Source organism: Vanessa atalanta, chromosome 3 (assembly GCF_905147765.1).
Source record: "Vanessa atalanta chromosome 3, ilVanAtal1.2, whole genome shotgun sequence".
Lineage (NCBI taxonomy): Eukaryota > Metazoa > Arthropoda > Insecta > Lepidoptera > Nymphalidae > Vanessa > Vanessa atalanta.
The window spans coordinates 9705937-9731147 of NC_061873.1; the positions used below are offsets into that span (position 1 = coordinate 9705937).

General features: G+C 31.1%; 2 protein-coding genes across 2 annotated transcripts; one reads left to right on the forward strand and one right to left on the reverse strand.

Annotated features, from left to right (window-relative positions):
* Positions 1-135: 135 nt before the first annotated feature.
* LOC125077121 (plexin-B) lies at positions 136-6648 on the forward strand. Its single transcript, XM_047688933.1, has one exon. The coding sequence runs from the start codon at positions 238-240 to the stop codon at positions 5920-5922; it is 5685 nt and encodes a 1894-aa protein (XP_047544889.1). The 5' UTR covers positions 136-237; the 3' UTR covers positions 5923-6648.
* A 632-nt stretch (positions 6649-7280) lies between these two features.
* On the reverse strand, positions 7281-24947 carry LOC125077166 (abhydrolase domain-containing protein 2). The gene is made up of 7 exons (XM_047688998.1): positions 24642-24947; positions 23202-23374; positions 22480-22647; positions 17870-18053; positions 12550-12744; positions 11891-12045; positions 7281-9676 (listed from the first exon to the last, which is right to left on the reverse strand). Exons 1-7 carry the CDS (start codon positions 24794-24796, stop codon positions 9411-9413), a joined length of 1296 nt encoding a protein of 431 aa, XP_047544954.1. The 5' UTR covers positions 24797-24947; the 3' UTR covers positions 7281-9410.
* Between the last annotated feature and the right edge of the window lie 264 nt (positions 24948-25211).

Sequence of the window (25211 nt, forward strand, 5' to 3'; positions counted from 1 at the left end):
TTAGGTCATATTTTTTATATAAACTCAAATCTATGGTTGCATATAGAGTAAAAAGTGAGGTGAGTAACAGAAATTGAAAAAAAAAAACTTGTTTATTCCGTGTCATCCGCATCGATGTATGCTTTTAATATTTTCTTACAATAAAATGGGTTGAATATTCAAATAAAACAAACTCAGTGAATGTTAATGTTAAAACGATAAAAGAAATTATTGGTGGAGACAATTTAAAATGTGATCATGGCTGCATTTGTGATAGTATTAGTTATAACATTTTGGCTTCGATGCACAATAGTGTTCGGATATGAGTTTATATCGCAATATCCCAAAAATCAAAATGAAACATTCCACTTCAACCATCTCGTCGTCGATAAAGTGAGCGGACAAGTATATGCAGGTTCTTTGAATACACTACATCAGCTTAGTCCCGACTTGAAACCGCTTCATGTTGTACGGACTGGACCCAAGCTTGATAATCCTATGTGCCATGCTAGTGGTTGTCCGACGGCGGATATTCAAACCACATGGACTGATAACGTGAATAAAATATTAGTTATTGATCAAGAATCCAGAATTGTGATAGCTTGTGGATCAGTGGCTCAGGGATCGTGTTTCAAATATAAGCTGGGTGACCTTACAGCTGAACCTGAGTTTGTCCCTGAGAGTGTTGCTGCCAACGATGCGGAAGCCTCCACATATGCTTTTATCGGTCCAGAGAGATACAATTCCTGGGACCGCTCCAATGTACTTTATGTAGGAACAACATTTACAAATAATGGGGAATATAGGCACGACGTTCCTGCTATATCCAGTCGCGATCTAATGACATTGCAACTGGCTCAATTTACATTTTCTAAGCAAAGTTTAATACAAATAGATGTCAAATACAGGGACAATTTTCTTGTGCAATATGTGTATGGATTCAATGCTAGTGACTATGCCTACTTTCTTATTATACAGAAACATTCACACCTCGCTGGCAACGAGGAACTTGGATATGTGTCACGTTTAGCTCGTACTTGTGTAAATGATGACAATTATAATAGCTATACAGAAGTAACATTAGAATGTAATGTTCGTGAAGAAACAACTGTTGGTAAGAGTGAAATTGTCAATTATAACTTAATTCAAGATGCTAAAATTGCTAAGGCAGGTGTTAATTTAGCTAATCAGTTAGGAATTGAGACCGGAGATACCATTCTTGTAGCATCATTCAGTCCATCAAAAGGAATATCAAATGAACCTACACCTAAGTCAGCTGTTTGTGTATTCTCATTACAAGAGATAGAAATTAAGTTTAATGAAAATGTTCACATGTGTTTTAATGGTAGTACTAAGGCACGTAACATGGGTTACATATCGGGTATGATATCAGATGGTAAATGTCCAAGTGTTGGTTCCACTGGTAATATCCTTAATTTTTGTGAAGTAGGTCTAAAAATAAGTGGTCTTTATCCTATTAAAGCTATGTCAGTGATACATTGGAATGACACATTAATAACTTCAGTAACAATGTCTGTAACAGGTTTACATACTGTTGCCTTTTTAGGAACTAGTGAAGGTACTATTAAAAAAGTGCTCATTGATGCTGAAAAGGCATTGGAATATTCTAATGAATTGCTTCTCCCTGGTCAAAAAATCATGCCTGATACTACTCTATCCCCTTATGGTAAAACTGTATATATATTGGCAAATAATTCAATTGTTCAAATTCCTACTGAAAAGTGTGCGGAGCATGGCAATTGTTCTTCTTGTTTAGAATCAAATGATCCTCATTGTGGTTGGTGCTCTTTAGAAAAACGATGTACAGTGCAGAATATGTGTCAAAAAGGTACTCAAAGTGCACCTAGGTGGCTGTCACAGTATACTGGCCAACAATGTATAGATTTTGAACAAATTTTACCTGATCGAATATCAATGTCAGAAATCACAACTGTCCAACTGATAATTAGAACTTTGCCAGAACTTCCATTTGGAGCAAAATATAAATGTGTTTTTGGTAATGCTCCTCCAATAGATGCAGCAGTAACATCCAATGGGCTTGCATGCCCAACACCTGATATTAAACACAGACCAAAAATAGCACAAAACCAAGACCATGTATATGTGCCTCTTTCTGTGCACTCATCAGAAACTAACAAAGACTTTGTTTCCCGTAATTTTGCTTTCTATGATTGTTCAAAACACACAACATGTCACACATGTATTATGAGTGAGTGGGCTTGCAATTGGTGTATTTATGATAATAAATGTACACATGATGCACCGGTATGCCAAAGAACCATTATAAGTGGGGAGAAAAATCCCATCAAACTTCTAAATCATGGTATCGGTCACTGTCCTAGAATAAGGCAATATAAAAAACCAATTTTATTACCAAACAATGTACCAAAAGAATTGGAACTTGAAGTGGAAAATTTGCCTCATTTGCAACCTGGACACACAGGATTTCAGTGTATTGTTACTATTGAATTGGCTAATATGATACTGCCAGCTAGAGTAGAATCTAATCATTTTATTGTATGTGACAAAACAATGTATTCTTATGAGGAAGATGTAGGGGAGTATAATATAAGTGTAAAAGTTTTTTGGAATCATAAACATTATATAGATACAATAACAATTACTTTATATAAGTGTGAAATTCTTGGATCTCATAGAGACCACGCCGACTGTTCTCTTTGTATTACACGCAATTCTGTCTATCAGTGTACATGGTGTGGCAATTCGTGTTCTTACAGTGAATCATGTTTAGACAATCCTGTAACAGAATGTCCTAAGCCTCGGATTGATATGATAAAACCATTAAGTGGTCCTATAGAAGGTGGAACATTGGTAACTATCGAAGGTAGTAATTTAGGTCTCAGAGTTGAAGAAGTAACTGGTAAAGTTCGAATTGGTGATGTACTATGTGACATTGTAGACTTTGAAGTGTCTGTTAGTATAACATGTAAGACAGGTCCATCTAATGTATCAGTTGTAGCTCCTGTAATTGTAGAAAATGATGCAGGCTATACAGAATCCTCTGTCCTGTTTAGTTATAAAAATATAAAGTTACAAGGTATTTATCCTTCTCTTGGGCCTGTATCGGGAGGAACACAATTAGCTATTGGGGGTCAACATCTTAACATTGGATCAACAATTTCAGCATATTTAGATGAATTGTTATGTTCTGTAAATAAAACACAAACATCAAATAGCAGGCTAATATGCATCACCCCCAAAGCTAATATGCCGCGCATTGTTCACACATTAACAGTTTCAATAGACAACGCAAATCGAACATTGTATGGAGATTTATTTAATTATACAGCAGATCCTACAATTATGGAAATAAAACCATTAAAAAGTTTTGTTTCGGGAGGAAGAATGATAACAGTTCATGGTACTAATTTGCATACTATACAGAAACCTCTCATGAAACTCTATTATGTAAATGAAGTTGTTCCTGTTAATGCTACAGCTTGCACAGTACTTAATTCTAATCAAATGGAATGTCCAAGTCCAGCCGTAAATAAAAAATATTATGATATAATACAAGCAACTAAATCACAAACTAGTACTCCACAAATTGCTATGAAGGTAGGGTTTGTAATGGATAATGTGGAAACAATGCACGATTTGGAAAAATACTTCAATCCACCAAGAACTCATATGGTTTTTGTCGAAGATCCCCATGTTTATCAATTTCCAAATCAAATTAAATTGTATAAAGGCGACCCTTTAGTTATTGAAGGTGAAAATCTCATTAGAGCAAGTGACGAGACAGATGTAATTGTGACTATTGGAACTCAACTGTGCAATGTTACAAGTCTTACTATGCAACAGTTATTATGCACCCCACCAGAAGTTCAACCTACAAATACCGACGAAAATGGTTTCCAGATAACTGATATCAATCTACCTTTAGTAGTTGTTAAGATTGGTAGAAACTTGCGATTTCCTATTGGTTACTTGCATTATGAGCTTTTAAGAAATTATAATTTTCCACCAGAAGCGATAGCAGGAATCGCTGCAGGTACATTTTTTTTAGTACTTATATTCATGATTGTTTTGGTTATGTATAGAAGACGAAGTACAAAAGCAGAAAGAGAATACAAAAGGATACAAATACAAATGGACACGTTAGAGAGCAACGTCCGTTTAGAATGTAAATTAGCTTTTGCAGAGCTTCAAACTGATATGTCAGATTTGGCAGCAGATCTGGAACATTCTGGAATACCTACATTGGATCATGTAAATTACGTCATGAAGGTATTTTTTCCTGGCGTATCTGACCATCCTATTTTAAATGTTCAACGTCAATTTATAAATACGCCACGAACAAATTATGATGCAGCCATGATTCAGTTTGAACAGCTTTTAAATAATAAATGTTTCCTTCTGTCATTTATAGACACATTGGAGTCCCAAAAATCATTTAATATTAGGGATAAAGTAAATGTAGCATCACTATTGATGGTTATTCTAATGGGAAAAATGGAATATGCTACTGATATATTGAAGTCTCTGCTGTTGCGTCTTATTGATAAATCGGTTTGTACAAAACATCCGCAACTAATGTTGAGAAGAACGGAGAGCGTGGTTGAAAAAATGCTCACAAATTGGATGGCTCTTTGCATGTATTATTATTTAAAAGATTATGCCGGTTCATCGCTGTTCCTGTTATTCAAAGCAATAAAACATCAAATTGAAAAAGGCGTAGTTGATGCTATAACTCATGAAGCTAGATATTCTTTATCAGAAGAAAAACTCTTAAAAGAACAAATAGATTATCAAATCGTTACTTTACACATAGTACAAGATGATTTTGATGATAAAGTACAATGTAAAGTCTTAGATTGTGATAGTATATCACAAGTAAAATCTAAAATATTGGATGCTTTATTTAAAAATACCCCTTTCAGTATGCGACCTTCCGTCCATGAAGTTGATTTAGAATGGAGACATGGCCGTGGTGGTCATGTTACTCTTCAAGACGAAGATCTTACAACGAAAACTCTAAATGGTTGGAGAAAATTAAACACCTTAGCTCACTATGGAGTTAAAGAATCTGCTGTTATGTCTTTAATATCACGGCAAAATGACAGTTTTAATACTCCATATAAGATTCCTTGCAAAAATTGCACAGGAATTTATTGTTCAAATACCCATATTAGAGTATATAAAAGTGATATAAGCGACCAAAATGTGCACTACTATCATTTAGTCAAACCTATTGAGTACCAACACATTGTGAACAAATCTTCAGAACACAGTCACAAAGCTATTCCGGAAATATTTCTCACGAGACTTCTCTCTACTAAAGGAACGGTTCATAAGTTTGTCGATGACTTTTTCGGCACGATTTTGACAGTAAATGAAGTTTTACCACCTGCTGTTAAATGGCTGTTTGATCTTTTTGACGACGCTGCCAGGGTTCACGGTATTATTAACCCTGAAGTCGTCCATGCATGGAAATCTAACAGTTTACCGTTAAGATTTTGGGTCAATCTTATAAAAAATCCAGATTTCATTTTTGATATTAATAAAACTTCGACAGTAGATTCCTCTTTATCTGTGATTGCTCAAACATTTATGGATGCTTGTTCTTTATCAGAACATAGGCTGTGTAAAGATTCACCATCCAATAAATTACTTTTTGCTAAAGACCTGCCAACCTATAGGGACATGGTTATACAATTTTATCAAGCCGTCTCTCAATTACCTCAAGTATCCGACCAAGAGCTAAGTACCTCTATGCAGCAGCTTTCAGTTGAACAACTCAATGAGTTTGATACTTTATCAGCTTTGAAAGAGTTGTACATTTACGTCAGTAAATATAGAGAACAAATTATTTTAGGGCTAGAAAACAAAATGCACTTAGCTCATAAATTAGATAATGTAGCGTGCACTTTGGAAGGGGATCCTGCAGCAGTATGCTGACTATATGATAATATAAGTTTCGATTTAATAACATTCACATAATTTATTTATAAAACAGAAATTTTGTACAAAGAGCTTTAATTTATTTTGAAAAATACTCATATATAACTCATTTGTAAAAAAGACTGTAAAATATCAGTTTTGAAACAATATTGTTTTAAAAATGAATATTAAGGACATTATTAGCACCATGACAATTCTAAATAATATTTTTAACAATATATGGTTTCATACTTACCGAGATTGCATTTATTATCAAAAAGACAAATTTTATACAAATATTTTCCTCCCAGTGGCCATATTTTATTACCTATATGCCATTTTTAATTTAGTAGATAAAATTAAAAGTATTATGACTAAAAATATATTAAGTCTTATGATTTCCTAAAATATTAGATCTGACACAGATATTAAGTTAATTGTAAATTTATTCATGTATGCTGCTAAAATACTTAATATTGATGTTTATTAATGTAAGATGTATGTGTAAAGAGATTAATGTAAGGAAAATGTTGTGATATTTGTATTTGGAATAATTATAACTCTTGATCTTTTTCATTCACTCTTCATTAGCTTGTTTTGTCGCACAGAAAAAAAAGTGATTCTAATTTAAAGTCCATGCTTTTATTATGTTATTTATATCATGTATATTAAGATAAATTAAAAATCAATTGTGTATATTAAAAACTAATGATGTGAAGTGATATTCTATTATTTTCGTTATAATTGTGATTCCATTAAAATACCTAATAAAGAAATCCTAAACAATATACAAATACAATATTTAAATAAAATAGTATGTACAATTGATTTTATAAACTCTAAAATTTCAATTTTTTAATATGATTTAATTATTATTCTTTATATAATTGATCTCTATTTATTGCTCAACACAAAATGTTTATCACTTGTTTGTTTCAAATCATCAAAGTAATTTAATTGGATATCATATTTTTAAGAATGTCATTATAATATTCCATTTACAAAGTAATTTAAGATTAGTTTTAACTTGTTAGTGTTTAAGGCATCGTAAATTCACCCGTCTCTTAAAAATTTTATATAATTGACTTAGAAATATACTTATTTATCAAATTTTTTGTAATGATTAATTTAATTACAAATGGGAAAAATTTAAAACACGTGTTTTATTTACATCACATTTATTAGGCCTGTACTAAATAAAATTTAACATCAAGATTTAATTGATCAAACATGTCAAATAATTAATTCACAGATATCATGGCCAATACTTAACTTTGAATGTAGCATTAACAATTTTTAAAAAGAACTGGCAACAAGATCTATAAAAATATCTTAATACCAAAGTAATTAAGGCTCACATAACACCAGTACTATTATTTAGGCACTATAAAATAACGTATACGACACGTATTTTCTATACTTTTTCTACCATTTAGGTAATAGATAAGCCGCCTGCGGCATATCGTCAGACGGTGTCTTAGGACCTTTAAGCTAGGGAATTTCGGGGAAACATCACGTCATGTCAAACTAATAGCTAACACTAAACTTTTTATAAATCGTTAGGTATTGAAACATTGGTTATAAATCTGACATATTAAAAAAAAAAATGACTGCAGTAAAGCAGTAGTATATACCATACCATATACATGCACTATTTTTTCGCACACAAATTATTTGAGATTAACAATTAGAACTAGTTATTTGGAATTTGAAAATACTCTTAGTGAGAGTTAACAGTTCAAATCACACATCAACATGAGATTCCACATTGAGGAATTTCATATTTGCTTAGTAATTATTTGAATTTAAAATTGTACCTTTCATACAGAAGATGCCACCAAATAATATCAATTAATTAAATCTATCTTAATTTAAATACAAAGTATAAAACGAAACATTGATTGTTTGTGCAAGGAAAAATAAGAATATAAAATAATATAAGGTGATATTGGCCTATGAAGTACTTGTCTTTTATTGTCTTTTATTTTAGACCACTATAAACTTTTTCGCTATTTTATTTTTTTACTTAAATACTGTGCATAAGGTATAAACCCTTGAAATAGCTATAATTTGAACACAATAACTAAATTGTTAGTGAAAGTTTGTCAAAAACGGTAAAATAAATATAGAAAATTCAAGAAAAACAATTTAAAGCCGTTTTATACATAGTAGAGAAAAAGCTAATTTTGGTGAAACACTTAGCTTAAATTTTGTGCTTATCTTTGAATTTGTACTATGTAACATAAACATGGTAACATAATAAATTAATAACAAAATTGGAGAATTATGCGGATATAATAGATTTATATATATATATAAAGTTCTATATGTTAAGCACCTCAAAAACTAATCTAAAAACATTATTTTTTTTTCCAATAAAATGTTTATAAAAATTGCACTCATGCTAAGTTCACTTTTTAAAGGGTTTACAAATTTTTATACTTCCGACAATTTTCATCTAAATATTTCTCTAAAATATTGCACCAATTCTCAAAACTACAAATGATCAATGGTTGCCCTTTCATGATCAAATCAAATTATAACAAGGCTTTAGTCTTAATCACTACTTTTAATTGATATTTTTTTTTAAATAATTTACATAATTTCGAATGTGATAGAGGCACTTAATTCCATCATATTATAAATGTCGTTTGGTAATATCACAAATGGTATGACTTTATGTCCAATAAAGGCGATAACAAAATACGTCGTATAACTTTACAAAAAAAAATTTAAATACCTATTTGAATGTACGATTTTATATTGTTTGGAGATAATCATTTATATAACGAACAAGTAATATGCCAAATTGTTACGAACAATTCGCCTAACGTGTTTTCTGTCTTTAGATGAAGCAGGACATATAATTTAACAACTATAAATCTACATCCCAAATCTTATAACACTAAAAACATATTGTATGAACTTAGAAATCACAAACACATAAGTTAAATTTATATTTAGGGTTTTACCCGAATTGAACACGTCGTTATGTTATTAATATACAAATATATTAATAAATAATACATTAAAGTAAATGCAAATAATATAAATCGGCTTCACTAAAAATATAAAACCTCAGGTGGTTCATCTTAAAACTCATAAGTACGCGTTACGTATAAGTAATACACAACACTGGAACGTAAATAACATCACCATTGTTCAATGGAAAATAGATTTTCATTCGAAATAATCAGAAAGCGCTATCATTATAAAACATCACATGGAATTAATATTACACCAAAATATTAAAAACAATTACAATAAATACTGTAGCGATATAAATTAAAATGGTTCTTTTCAATCGTTAACAATGCAATCAGTAATCAAACACGAGTTTCTGTTTAAAACACAAACAAAAGTGAACTTCAAACATACACATGTGGAATAATATAGGAATATTTGAATCTCCTCAATAGGAACACAAACCTATCGACACGAACTCCCCTCGTCGTCACTAACCCATCAACATCTACCTACAGACAATTTCCTACTAGAGATCGAGCCTACGCGTCCAGGGCGGGCTTGTCGAGCGGGTCGCGGTATATGATGGTGGCGGACTTGATGAGGTCGGGCTCGTCGCAGCGCGCGCCGGGCTCGCACAGCGCGTCGCGCGGCTCGCACTTGTGGTGCGCCATGAGCAGCCCGCCCACCAGCGCCGCCAGCGCGCGGTCCAGCCACGTCACGGGGTTGGCGTACACCAGCCCGCCCTCGTAGAAGCCGAGGTGGCCGCCGTGAGACAGCTCTAGGTACATCGCCTTGTCGTGGGAGCCTGCAATCATGAATACGGATCGTAAGTTATATACCGTGAACGTCAAAGACCACCTGGTAAGGAGAAGTTTCGGCTTATTTCACCACGCCGCCCCACCGTTCCGTCACGGTTGGTGGAAAAACATATACAATATTCGTCCAGGTTCGAAAGAGCTATTTTGACGAGCAAACGTGTTATGTAGAATATCTTCTGATGTTTGAGCAATCTAGGCACATTTTTATTCCCCGACGATCACAAGATTGAATTAATAGTTTTCGCATCAACCGAGTGATGATAGAAATCAAAATAATACATTTTAACCATTCTTTAAATAGCCCATACCATATCACGTTGCGCTTGTCATGGGATTAAATGAATATTGTAATATCTACTTAGTATTAAACAGTCAGTTCCTGACATTTGTACGCTTAGATCTTTTAAACTACGCAACGGATTTTAATGCAGTCTTCATCGATGAACAGAATTATTTAAGAAGAAGATGATGTTGAAAATTCTCTATTCGGAAAAAAGCAAGAAATTTTCATTTGTATGTCAATTGCCTGTGTGACGATTAAACCTTTTTTATATGAGAGACAGTATATGGGTACAGTTACTTTTCGCATTGATAACAATAAACGGATAAGCTCGCATAAATTATTTTGTTTTTATAAAATAATCAGTATATTTAAATAGTTAAGGTCATGCCGCCAAATTGATCCGTATCACCGACGTTTCAGACACGTGGGAAACGTGCGATTGCTTTTTATTATATTGATTGCGGTGGACTGCGCCACTTCAATATATATAATTCAAGAAAGAAAAGTTGTTGGAGAACTATTGTAAAATTGAATTCAATGTTAATTTGAATGTCCATTATGAGTAAAACACGAAAGAGTCCACGAAAATTACTCAAAATGTAAAGCAATTTTTAGTGTTTGTATGTTAATTTTATTGACAAATCAAAACACATCCCCCCCTCTTCTACTCCATTGACATAATACAACATCACATGAGTCAGAATTTCTTCTCATACATTTCGATTTCCTCGTCATTATCCTTGGCCTTTAATGATCTATTTAATTGTTAATCATCTGGATTTAATGCACCTTTGCTTAAGGTCGCCACGTTGACCATTTAGTGGCCCTTGCACATAGCAGTTGCGATTACTGAACATTGATACAGATACATTATTCTTAAGGCTTTCTCTAAACAGTACACGTTTTTTTACAAACACGGTATGAAATTTTAACCTTGCAATTTACTATTGAACGCTTTCAAACCGTGATGCTACTGGCTTTAGTATCGAGTCTGAGTCATTATCGGTTACTGTGATCGCGTAATAGTTTCCGCGACTTGTATGAACAGGCTTTACAATCAAATATGTTTTTTACATCTATATACATAATAGTTATCATGATTAATTTTTATTTTTAGAATTTGTATGGAATTATTTCAAGATATAATATATAATGTAAATACATACACCAATCAGATAAAGAGAGACAACTCGTTAGAATATATGATATTTATTTAAAATAGTTAGTTATGGAAATGCAAATAAAGTAATGCTTTATGACATTACAGTGGTTATATTCATTGCTTATAATATATGCGATAATTTTACTTTTTTTTTTCTCTGTGTATACAAAGAGAACATTTTAGAGAGAGTTGGGATTTTTTTATTTAACTATTTATAATTACTTAAGTCAGTATTTATAATAATAGTTTATTTTATATTATATAGATTTATTTATGGATGACACTGTTTTTGTATAAGGCGGTCACTGAAAACTTTGGAGGTTATTGTATGCTACCCCGAGCATCACCATATGCTAAGTGACCTTCCTTTTGTGTCGATACACTGCTGACATCATATTCATTATATATAATGTATTCCTTTATAAAAATATAATATTTTTTCTGTAGCAATGTAAAGTTATTTAAATTTCAACTTAAATGAAGTACCTCTAAGTGTACAATATTCAGTAATTATATTAACATTACATTTACCTGAAATAGTGTTACATGAAATTATTTGCTCGCTCTTTCGCACTTAATACCAGCACAATGTAATGTTTAATTTATATGTCAAGTTTAAACAGCGGCAAGGATGAATTCGGCATCGCATATATATTTAAAAAAAATCGGTACTCATTCGAATAATAAGTGCTTTTATCACTCGTATTTTGAATATTATTAAAATTACATTTAAAAAAAAACTTTTTATATACTTACTGACAAATTCTCTGATGTGAGGCAGTAGCGGTTCGGGTACAATCGGATCATCTCGGGCGTTTATAAATATCATTGGTGTCTTTATATTTTGTAGGTAGAAGGCAGACGAACTCCATTTGTACAGCTCCGTTACCGAATTGAAGCCGTGCACTTTCCTATAATACCGGAGTGAACAAAATTTATTAATAATCATAAGTTAATACAAACGAACCCGCTGTTTTCGAAATAATGCGAAAGAAACAGAATCATCTAAAATGGACGATGTCAAGGTCTTATTTATAACATTTATGTACATATTTAACTACAGTTACCGAAAAACACTCAAACGAGCGCAAAACTATTTAAATAATTACATTAAATTAACATCGAAATAAATCCAAGTAGGTATAAATATAAATTTGAATATTTACACTGGTCTGTAACTTAAAATAATTTAGCATACTCTGGTAGAAGTTTGAAAATCAATGAGAAAGTGTAATACTTCTTTGTTGAATAAAGATACCTGAATTAAAAAAAAATGCTTTTCTTTATAATCTAGATCTAATACGTGAGAAAGATATAGCAAATAACAATCTATGACTCCTGATAAATTATTTATATCGTATAAGAGGATCAACGTCTATATAAACTACCGAATCGTTTTATACAGTAATGCATACCTCGAATAAGCCTCATCCAAGTCAGGCAAAGTTCCAGCTGACACGATCGTGTTTTCGTCTAGCGTATATCGGCTCTTCATTTCTGGACTGAGAAGCATACGCTTATGTCTCGTAATGATGTTTCGGTAGTTATCCGTCATTATGTAAAGGTAGAATCGACGGAAGTTTTGCCATTGAAGAAGATATACCATCGTACTGAAAGCAATTTTACTTTAAATATGATAATGTTCTATTATTTTATACAAAATGTTTGAAATATATCAACGAATACAATATAAAAATAAAATAACCGGTATGGCCCTCTGGTTAGAAGAACGCTTAGTATTATTGTGTTCCGGTGAAGGGTGAGTAAGTCAATATAACTATAAGCACAAGGGACATAACATCTCAGCTCCTAAGGTTGGTGGCGCATTGGCGACGTAGGGAATGTTTAATATTTCTTACAGCAAGCTGGGGAGGTGGCAAATATAGTGAGGAAAACTGCATGTGTCAGATGGAAATATGTCACATGGTTATCTAGGATTGAAGCAGCGTGGTGTAATAACCTTCAAACCTTTTCCTCAAATGGAAAATTGTACTTAGCCCAGCAGTGGGATAAATTTACACAATTTTCTTATGTAACGTTACAGAGTTATGTATAAAATGAAGACCTTTTAGTATTAAGAGCAACCCTGACATGATTAAGTTGACGCTGTGATAAACAATCAAACTATACTACACAATTTTCCATTTTATTATTATGTGTGTGACGTACCCTCGTAAAACTAATACAATAATAAATTTATCTTTCATGTTGATGTATTTTGGCTCAAGACACATCTTTAGGCATATGATTTGACATCCTTTTAGCCTTAGATAATTATCCCCGAACAATGACCTTTCGATCCAATTATAGTTGGATTTTTACTTTAAATATGTGAAACTTAATAACATAAGCAGATGTGAAAGCAGATAACATTACTCGACTAGTAATAATTTCAAGGTGAACAAAATTAAAATGCTTATAATTTCATAATATTTTTGATATATCAAGCACATGTGTATCGTAGGATAACATTGTTTTTTTTAGAAATTTGAATTTGTAAGTAACATCGGGTCATCAATGCTTCATATTATATCAAAGAAATAAGGGCGCAACATTATAAGAAATTTAAGTTACATTGATTATCGTGGGAATACAACGCACGGGTGCCACCTCAGAATGACGCGATCATCGTCTGACTCATGACCGTTTCAAATTGTACACTTCGGTAGATACAATGTTCAAAAGATAAATATCTTATCTTTATATCAACTAGCGCGAAATATCTGAGTTTATTTATCTACAAATTGGTGCCGATTGGCGTATTTCATAAACGTAACATAGTTTTCTACAGCCTTCTGCCAAAGTTATTATTTTATAATGTATTATTTTTTAACTTATTTTTAAATTTTGGTGACCTTTTTAGTATTCTTAATAATTAAATAATTAATTATTATTCATTAACTTAACGTTTAATTTATTTTTGCTATAATTAAATTTGTAATATATGATTAATTTAAATTTACTATATATACAAAAGTTTTACAAAATCTTGTAATTAATTGAATTAAATTGCCATTTATTAATGGAAGAGAGATAGAGAATTAGTCTTAAAGATTATATATTTTTTAAATTATTTTGGAAGGTAAACAAGTCCAAGTATAAATAGGATAACCTACTGGTACGTGATCACTATAACCCGTGAGAATGGTACTGTATGAGATAATATCATTCCACACAGGTATATTGGAATGCAGGCAGCCTATTGGAATAGTCCAAGTCTAAGGAGGATTTATCTTCACTCCTCTTGTGTGGAATAGGCTACGATGGTTCGTGATGTATTATATAACCATGCTTGTAATTGAACTGGCTACTGAACCACATAAAAACCGGAATACAGCTCTACAATTCAGCGATATATAGAATAATAGGCTGGTAAAAACCACCCGTGTATGCATAAAAAAATAACAATACTAAAATGCTAAGAAAAACAAAAAATATATTTCCCCTCTGAGCATTTTAGTGTGAATATGTTTTAAAACTCTAAAAAAATACATATATTTTTACAACAATGAACTTAACATGTATTGTGTACATTGCAAATACGCCACAAACCTTGGGTACTAAGATGTTGATGTTGTGTCTGTAGTTACTCTGGTTCACACACTTTTCCAACCGCACCAATGCACAACAATGGTTGAAATGTGTACAGTGAAAAGATAACATGACATTATTCTATCCCCCAATCGTTTCCCCCCAGGTAGAATAACAATGCTATATACCACCGTAAATAAATCTGTTTAAATGAAAACATTTCAGCAAACCTTTATTTACAAATATTTTAGTATTACGTGTTTCGCCGCAAGATTAACTTCCTAGTAACAGAATGTCGAACTACTAGAAACGTCGATTTGGCATAGTTTTAAGTTTTATTAACCATTCAACCGCCACGATTGGATTAGAGTGGCATGTCTCCAGCGGCAGCAACGTTTAAGAACATATAGTTTTTAATAATGTTGTAAAACACAATTATCGATGTTATGATGAAATAAACAACATATGTATAATTTTAAGATCATCAATATACATCAATTTAATCAGTATATAATGCTCTAGAGATCCACAAAAGCTTGTACACCCTTCCTATCCTTGTGAATATATAATAGATCGATGTATTAAATATGTATCTTATACATATATAAGATGGATAGAAACTGTATTTAACACTCAATTACATTAATAACAAGTTTTACTGAGGGCGTAGTGCGATTTGTGAGGCTTTTACGGTTGGAGCATAGCAACGGTTGCTATCAAATATTTGTTGCGATTGATAAAGGTTGCAGTCGATAAATCAGTATTATGGAGTATTATGCTACTGCATAGGTCCATAACACTGATTTATATATTTTTGATTTAATTTGATATAAATACGCTTACATAGTAGGGTCGTGTAAAAATATTTATACATGTTATTGAATTGAATTAAATAATAATGAACAGTTACAATATAAAATTAATGATAATAAGTAGTTCGTCATCGTTTAAAATTATAGACAGGTTAAATAACAACATTAGTCACCCAACTAATAATAAGTATATAAGGAACTGAAACTGCCAATTTTTCAAAATATGACGTTGCTTGACCTTCTGCCGCACATAAAATCGCGATGACGGCGTTCTCGGGTAGACTGCACTGGTGAAGTACCGCGATAAGTCGGTTTTATATTATTGTTGGTTTATTTCTACACCGCTAATTTAATATCACTCAAAATTGTATATATTACTAATTAAATGATGAATGAGATGATTCACTTAAGATTTTAATGAATATAGCGTTGGGAGGTTCAAAATCTGATTCACTATTAATTTATTAACGTGGGTTTCTCACTTTATGTTTAATTTATATTTTATCAATGTCGCACTCAAACAAATATACTACATTTGGCATCGAATTAATATTCGAAGAATAATTCATTTCATTTATAGCATTGATTTTGATATTCATTATGGATTTGCGAAAAAATTGTGTTTTGACCGACGAAACTATCGGAAGTAGTTATCGGAACGTTGCTAGTAAAATTAAAACGAATATGAATAGTTAAGTAAATAGTGATGGATTATAATTAAAGAAATATTTATCAATAACATTTAAACCCGTAATATTACATTATTAGCGTTAAAAGGGTTAATAAATCTTGTAAAACGAATATCTACTTAAACAAAAACATATAATTTGATTTCGATTGTGTGTTTCTTAGCGTTTTTTTTCAAGGCACGCAATTATGGCAACTCCGATCCGATTAATATATAACTTCCACTTTATAATCATTTATACCTACTTTCAGTATAGCTATATATTATTTAGTTTGTATAAACGCATAACGCTCGACTCAATCTTGATATTATTGTTTTGTCTGACCTCAGTTATAGAGAAGGGATTAAGCAAAATCTTAATTTCAAGGGGTCGTTCGCACTTCACCTTCATACAAACGATTATACATGAATATAAAAACAGAATGACTCAGATAGTTATTTTGGAATAGTCCAAGTAATAAATTCGCAAATGGTAATTAGCATGTGTGACGAATGAAGTGATGTAGTCACGGCACACTATTCGTATGTAGTGTCAATGGATGAATACTTCATGATGAGGAGATTAAAAACGAATCTTGTTTATTACTTTAAGTATAATCAATTCGTTCAATGCGTCGCTCAAATTTTCAAATGGTAGAGTATTGTTGTCGAATGTCGACACTTACTTTAAGGTTTCTTACATAGTAATATCGACTTACAATAGAAGGAACGTACGTAGTTTCCAAAAAATATTTAATTAAAAATAAATAAAGCGAAGAAGTAAAAACTCTTTAATTAATTTAAATGCTATTAAGTAGTATCCAATAAAAGTCCAATATTTTTATTGAAATAGAGGCAATCGGCGCCAATCAATTTTTAAAACTAAATTATTACTTTTTCACAAAGTTTTCAAACCGTTTTTAGTCAATTACGTCAAAATAGGAATTAAATATATACATCTATATTAGTGGTAGGGCTTTGTGCAAGCCCGTCTGGGTAGGTACCACCCACTCATCAGATTTTCTACCGGCAAACAACAGTACTCATTATTGTTGTGTTTAAGACCCAGATATATTCTTATAATACCGATGTCTACAGGTGGCAATGATAACTTACTTCAAGCAAACATCAATTCCATATTAACCCTTTCAGATAGATGATTGTAATAACGTCTATGATAGGCGTTCACTGTCCTAAGAAGTATTAACAATAATCTCATTAGAAAAGCCTATTCTGTATTTCAATATATATATCTATATATCAGTCAAAAAGTCATGCATTGAACGTTTCCTGAATATCGTGTATAAACTGAATAGCTTTATATTTAATTGTAATTTTCGCAGAAGAGTCCACATTCCGAACTAGTGCTAATCTTGGCTATTCAAAAGTGCACGTAAAAGTCAATTTGATTTTTGTATTTTTTTTTTGCCATTGATTGATCCATTTTCTCTGTTATTACAAGATAAAACAAAATTACTATTATTATATAAAACATTTAAAGAGTCTTATCTAGTAAAAAAAATCATTGTTTTGTTTTTCGCGATGAGGTATTATGCATCCCGCTTCTCAGTAAATTACATAATGAGTCGGTAATATGTACGTACATACTATACTTACCATAAGTATATATTAGGAATTCAAAAATATTACACGAATCATACAATGTTGTAAGTACGATACGAACTCTAAATACGATATTCTCCAAATAAACATTCCATTACTCACTCGATGGCATTGTATCCCTGGCATATCGATATACCGCCTATTATATTCTTGGCTCTCTTCCTCTCCTCGCCGAGATACTTCGTTATCAAATTACCGCCGAGACTGAATCCAACTAATATCAGTTTCGTATTAGGATATCTCTCCAATAAATTCTCTATCATATAGTTGAAGTCATCGGTGTGACCTGCAAAAAAATACTAAAGATAAACGTTTCGTGTGTACATACGTTGTTCGCAATCAAGAGCGTTAGCCTTGACGCTTAAAGATAACTTTCATCATGTCAAACTTGCGTGACAGGTTACCCAGCTGCCTAATTCCAAATTTGGAACTTAAACTTTTTTTTATATTACAATTAATCAAATTCATATCACAATAATAAACATTACATTTTCTAACTAAACAGAACACCTTGATTATTACTTGACTAACCATTGATCTATGGACTTCACTAAACGGATGAGGATCAATCATGAATTATAATGAGAATAAGTGATGACATCAGACCAAATATCTAAAATAATTTCTTGAAAATTTAACATTACCTTGTTTGTTTCATTTTATATTTAATTGAGTTTATTTTATTTATTATATAGCTTTGTTCTATATATGAGGTCAAAATGCCCATAGCACAGTGTTTTTTCTACAATAATTATATTAATCTCCAATTAATTATAATTACGTACGTAACTTATAAATTATTTTTAAGCTAACCATAGTTTCAATTGCAAAGATTTTTAAATTATAATAATATTATAAAGAGGTTAATACTGTTTGTTTGTTAATTTCGCGTTTCACAAAAGAACTTTCCGATTCATGTATATAGAACTTTCATATTATGTACTTTAATTTAAACTTAAAGATTGGACATAGGTTATATGTGAAGAAGTTGATTATTTTTTGGCAGAATAGATAATTAAGAACTGTACATAAGAGACTTGTACGTCTCCACAATTTCTATAGAAATATGAAAATGCGTTTAGCTATCTGTTATAGATAACAAAGAGTAACTTTCTAATCCTTATTTTACTCGTACAGTTCAGGTACTAATTGTATTATACAGTTTCGTTCACAAATTAAAAATAAACCCACCTAACAATTTACATGAAAAATAAATTACATTTTCAAAGTATTTGAACTGTTTATTAGTACGATAACGTGTCATATATAATTCGTTATCAAATTAGACTAATTAGGTGTACAAAGATTTAATTTCATTAAACTAAACTTAAAAATATACAGTTAACATGCACTCCACGGAATTAGGTTTTTTTGTTTGTTCAAAAATAATTAAAAATATTACTAATCTCTACATGGAATCAAAGCTCTACAAAAAGTGATTCAAAAATTAAAATATCCATTGTCTTACAAGAATATATAACAGTATAACAATAAAATGTTTTTAGTGAATATTTTTAAAACCCATTCCCAAGGATATTCATTGGAAGTCCAGTGAAAATTAATTCAAGCTTTATCATTTTAGTAGGTGTAGGTTCGTGTTCATATTTCGTTGACCTCGTAAACCAAACCTGATCTGACGATATCGTGGGTTCATGATATTACAAATACACCTAAAAGGGCTTATGTTTTTTGTGTTGTCGACAACATAGTCTGGGTTAACAGATAAATTCATATCAACAGGCACTTTATCCTTCCAGACAGCTATATTTCCGAGCCGGTGGCGTGGTTAGAACGCGTGTACCTAAACCAACAAGAAGCAACACTGAATTTCAATGTGCTTAATTTGTGTTTACAATTCATCTCGTGCTCGGCCCTGAAGGAAAACATCGTACGGAAACCTGTATGTGCCTATGTATGGCGTTAGTTAATTAGTTCCAAATGTTCTTCTCAAAGGTAGAAGAGACCTTAGCTAAGCAATGGAAAATTTCCAGAATACTACTCCAGTTTTTCTGCTAGAATTATAGAAGACTAGTTACCCTAAAGTCTATTGTTGTTTGCTTGTGTGTTAGTCAATCGAATCAAATTACAGCTGGTACCTACATATTAATTACAAGCATTGGTTAAATTGCATTGTTACTTACTACTTGTTACAAATAGCTCTCATGCTGTCGTTATTATAATAATATAAAGGCAGTCCAAACAATGCTAAATAATAATTATACAAATGAAAGTAATTTTGTTTGTTTGTTACGCTTTCGAGCCATAACTACTCAGCCGATCTTCTTGAATTTTACGTATATATGTATTTTAAACAAAGGACATATGATACCTAACACCTGACACCCTTCTCTCACAGGCGGGTAAAGAAACGGGCGGAAACTATACTATAATATATAATATATTAATCTAGTCTGCCCTCGAACCTCGAGGACCTAGATTCAATAACAATAACTTATACTTACATGATTGTTTCAACGACTATCAATAAGCACTCATTTAAATAGCAAACGCACCAGACTATGTTTAGAGAAGTTTGGACTGTATGGATATAGATATCGCAAAATTTTAACTGACACAGTCAATCATGTAAGTCCCTCACGCTACTTTCCCTGCACCGATAAATTTTGTAAATACAGATCAAAACCGGCTTACAGAAGGTTATCAATTTGGCAACCTCAACTCGTACAATTATTTTTGTGTGTTGGGAAGATTCTTCCCGTTTATTTCCATTTAAATTTTAAGTCTTTTTTTTTGTGTACAAATAACAATGAGTAATGCCTGGATTCGAACTGGAGATCATTGATCTCCACGCATTCCATCCAGTGCACAGTTTTTAAAATCTTATATTAAATTACTCATGTTAACAATAGCAATACAAATGGCAGCGTCGATTAAAAACCTTCAAGCGCTTTCTGTATTTTAATATTTTATATGCAGACAGTCCCGTTACTTTTACTTATACACATAGTCTGTTTTTATTTCGTAATATCGATGGTTCATATTATTTTTTATTTTATTTTTATCGAGTGACGTAATTTTCGATTGTCGTCGACCTTGACATTGTCCATATAAACCTCGAATACAACGTGCAGTCGAACGAGAGAGAAAAACTTGACTTGTTCCTATTTTTTAAACAATTAAATGTACTAAATAAACACTTAATATCAATAACTTTATATAAATATATAAATAAATATATAAACGTTAATCATTTGTAATTTCATTACGTGTATTAAATTAGCTTTTATAGCATTGTAATATTCGTTACACCAATTAACAAGATCCACTGTATTTTAGATCATATATGTTCCCGGATAACGTTCATAATATTTCGGCTGTTTACTTTTTACTGTCTAGATTAAAAATAAACGAACGATTCTTACACATTTACGGGGACATATAAAATTATTTATTTAATTGGATCTTTGTTTACTGAAGATGATACCGTAGTTAGTAAAGAAATGTAATTTATATAATACTAGTTGTCGCCGGTGTGAAGCATAAAAACGTAGCCTTGGCCTTCATACCAAATTTTATCAAATTCGATTCAGTGGCTTAGCCGTGAAAGTGCCACAGACAGATCGACAGAGTTACTTTCGCATTTATAATATTTGTATTGTATATAATTTTATTTTTATTTGTCACTACTTTAGTAATAAACTGTAAATATATGCGCTGTTGCATTATTTGAATCACATGGTATAACGAATACAACAAGAAAAGTATTGCTATAACAGAAAATTACGTCAAAGCATCCTAACGATAATAATGATGGTATTATTTTAGTCTTATTATCCGTACTTGGATGTGTATTTCTTTATTTATTGGACTGTATTTACATTATACCTATTATTTCGACAAGTTTTGTTTTAGCTCTATAACAAATCTGAGAAGACTTTATTGTAGTCCATTATATAGATTTGAAAATTGAATTATATATCGAAGTATTTAATTCCGATTATGTAATACAACGATTTGACAGTCAACTACAGAAATAAAGAGTTCTCAAGAAATAAAAAGTTCTCTAATCGTATTAGAGTTTATGTTTGTTTAAGATACTTCATATAGCAGTGTATTTATATTTATCTTTATAACTTTAGTTAAAAAAAAAAACAATGTAATTATTTATGGAAAGGAAATTGAAAATGTTTTTAATTAAATTCTGGTATACAAGAACCATTAAAACAGTTTACAATAATTGAAACTATTTCTAAACTTTCTATTATAATTAAGCGTAGCGATTTGTTCTGTGAAAGTATTTTGCGTGCTAGAAATTAAATTCATTGTGTTTTAATTAAATAAGTAACAAACAATGATGTACTCCTGATGGATTCGGTAAACGCGGCTTTTCTCAACGGAGATTAAGATCAAGCAGGCGCAGGATCAGCTAGTTCGTTCTTTCTGAGGTACGAGATTGAAAGACTGCTAATTTTAAAACTTAGGATTTTTCTGAGAATTTCATCTTAGAAAGATCTATTCATTGGTCCGATCCTAGATATTAATATGGGATCTTGATATTTGCAGCTTTATAAGTTAACGATTATATATTTAAATCATTATTTTGTGAACGATACTGATTTCATTGCGGGTAAGTTTTTGTCTAATAAATTTTATTACACAAAAACTTACACGCATAGTTCTATTGGTAGCAAAAAATAACAAAAAGTTATTATATCATATTAATAAAAAATACTAAAATTTACGAATCATACCATACGAGAATATTCTAGCGCCGGTGACTGGCACGCTATTCAGCGCACCGATGTGGTTGAGAACAGCACATCTATAGCCGTGTCTCTGCGAATAGTGCACGTATGTGCGGATGTACACACTCTCCGACGTATTGCCGATGCCGGGACATATTGCCACGGTCACGTCATCTGTATAAGAAGAAACATCGATGAGTATTCAATGCTTTATACGAACAATTGGATGAATTGACGGATCAATTTGCAACATTGATTTAATGAATCATTTGTCTATTTAACAATGCAATGTTATTTCGTACGAGTTTGTTACACTACAAGACTGTAGTATGTTTTTATATAATATATTTACTATTCAAAAAGTGCATTCATACTTTCTAACTGTAATAAGTATGAGGTAAAGGCATCTAATTAGGTCAAAATCATTAAGAGAAGCAGTCAAGTGATAACTAAATATTTTTACTTTAACTTAAGCTTTACTTTAAGCATTATATAAGGAATCTTGTTATTTCTTTAAATTAAAGTTAGTTGTAAACACATTGCTTACAAATAGCATGTAGGCTAGATATTTTATTTCAATCCTCAGACAGTGAGTATGAGTCCCGAATAAATATATCATTATCACTTATTTTTATACATATAGTACAATATAATATAAAGCTATATTATTATATCAAAATAAAATAATTCAATAAACTTAATAAAAAATAAAAAAAAATTAATTATACCTTCATGTTCTGCTCCTACGGGTTCGTACAGATCATATGTTAGAGTTGACTTGTCAGGCAAGACTAAGGAAATTCTTCCTCCTATAGGCCATGGGCATCGCACACGACCTATTAGGCTATGAAGAATGGTCTGTACATGTCCACTAAATCCCCATAATCGGGTTGGAATGTAACTGAAACAAAAAAAAAACAACAAACATAATTTTAAAATATTTTTTATAGTTACTTATACATATATGCAATTTTTGGATAAACCATTTTTATTCTGTGAAGCAAAATTCTAGTTTATATTCTAGCAATGGTTTTGCTGGTATATTTGAAATTTTTTTTAATCAGAATTCTAAGAGCATAGACTTGCAACCCATGACTTGCAGGACAATTAACAATATTTAACATACATTAATGGTTGATAACAAATATGACTGTGATTCAGCAGTAATACAAAAAGTAAAAAGTTAAAACTAAACCTGAGTTAGACCCTCATAATTATTATATGATAGGTTTTAAAAGACTGAAATGGGTATTTTATTTAAATCACACATGTAAATTATTACAGGCATTTATATTTATTGTTGTAATTTTTTCAATTAATTGTTATGATATATTGTATTAATAAGATTTATTAACAACTCCAAATCATCAGAAAATGTAATAAAAACAATAACTACTGTACTGTTGTACTAAACAGTTATAAATTAAACTATAAAACAAGCATAATCAACTTCAAATTAAAACAGAAAAGCAAAACATATTTATCAAGAATTTATTTAATATATTGATTAAAATAACTAAATAAAAAATTTAAATTACTCTATTTGTCATCAATATTCTTATTGCTTTTGTTTGTTTTACTGTAAATCACTTCTTAATAAAACCTAATATTATAAACTTTGATTATCTGTTAATTATTTGTTCTTATTAGGTTCACTCCATGTTAAAACATGTAACAGTGGAAACTAGGTTGGCTTATATGATACTTATTTTGGTATCAAATGTTTGTATATTATACTATGCTGTATGTTTCCCGAAAATAAAATAAGAACTTAGTCTTGCTAAATAAATAGAGAACCTATGTATATGTAACACATAATTTACAATTCAGTTGAATGAGCTTCATTTATCGGTTTCATCTAGTGATTAAATGTAACTATAATATTATACAATCATTTAGATACATTATTTATATGGCATAAGCGTGAAATTATCATTTTTATATAACCTTGATAAATGTTTCTCCAGCTTTTGGTACATAAACATATAATATTAAACTAGATATATTATGTTTTGACAGCCATATTACAGCAAACATGCATGATTTTCTTTTAAAAATTGGACATACTAAGTATTAATTTTAGTGAACATGACATCATCTAATGGGCCGTGGGTACACGGTGTATCTTACTAATAAAAACATAACTCAATAAAGACGGATTTACTCACGGTTCATTCAGAAATGGTGCAATGAATAGAATATTTTCAATAAAATTTCTATCTCTGCCGTATATAACTGGCTTGTGAGGTTGACTATTCACATTGAGTATTCGAAAAAGCACACACAGAATAACTGCAATTACAGCAAGAAGAACTGTAGACATTTTACAAAGATACTTTTAACAACCACACTCCAAATATTTTAAAGAAATCTACATAATCGCGGCAAAATTACGACTTAGACGGGTTAAGTTAAATTTTCACGGCAATCTGCCACGAACCCACTACCACCAACCACGGATATAAAACTAAAACGAAAAATTAATATTTAAATTAATGTCAAGTTATATTGTCAATTGTCAAAGTCTTTCTAGAATTTTTAAGACAAAAGACTTAGTATAGTTGCCATATGCAAATTAATTTTGTTTTTTATTTAATTTTTAATCTTTATTATATTTTAAAATTTAAATGAGTTAGATAAGGTTATGTTTACAACATTATTTTAGACTACGTAAATATTCAATTTTATATCTCGGCGGACATGAATTCCTCAACCGCTACTGTTACCATACCCTTTGC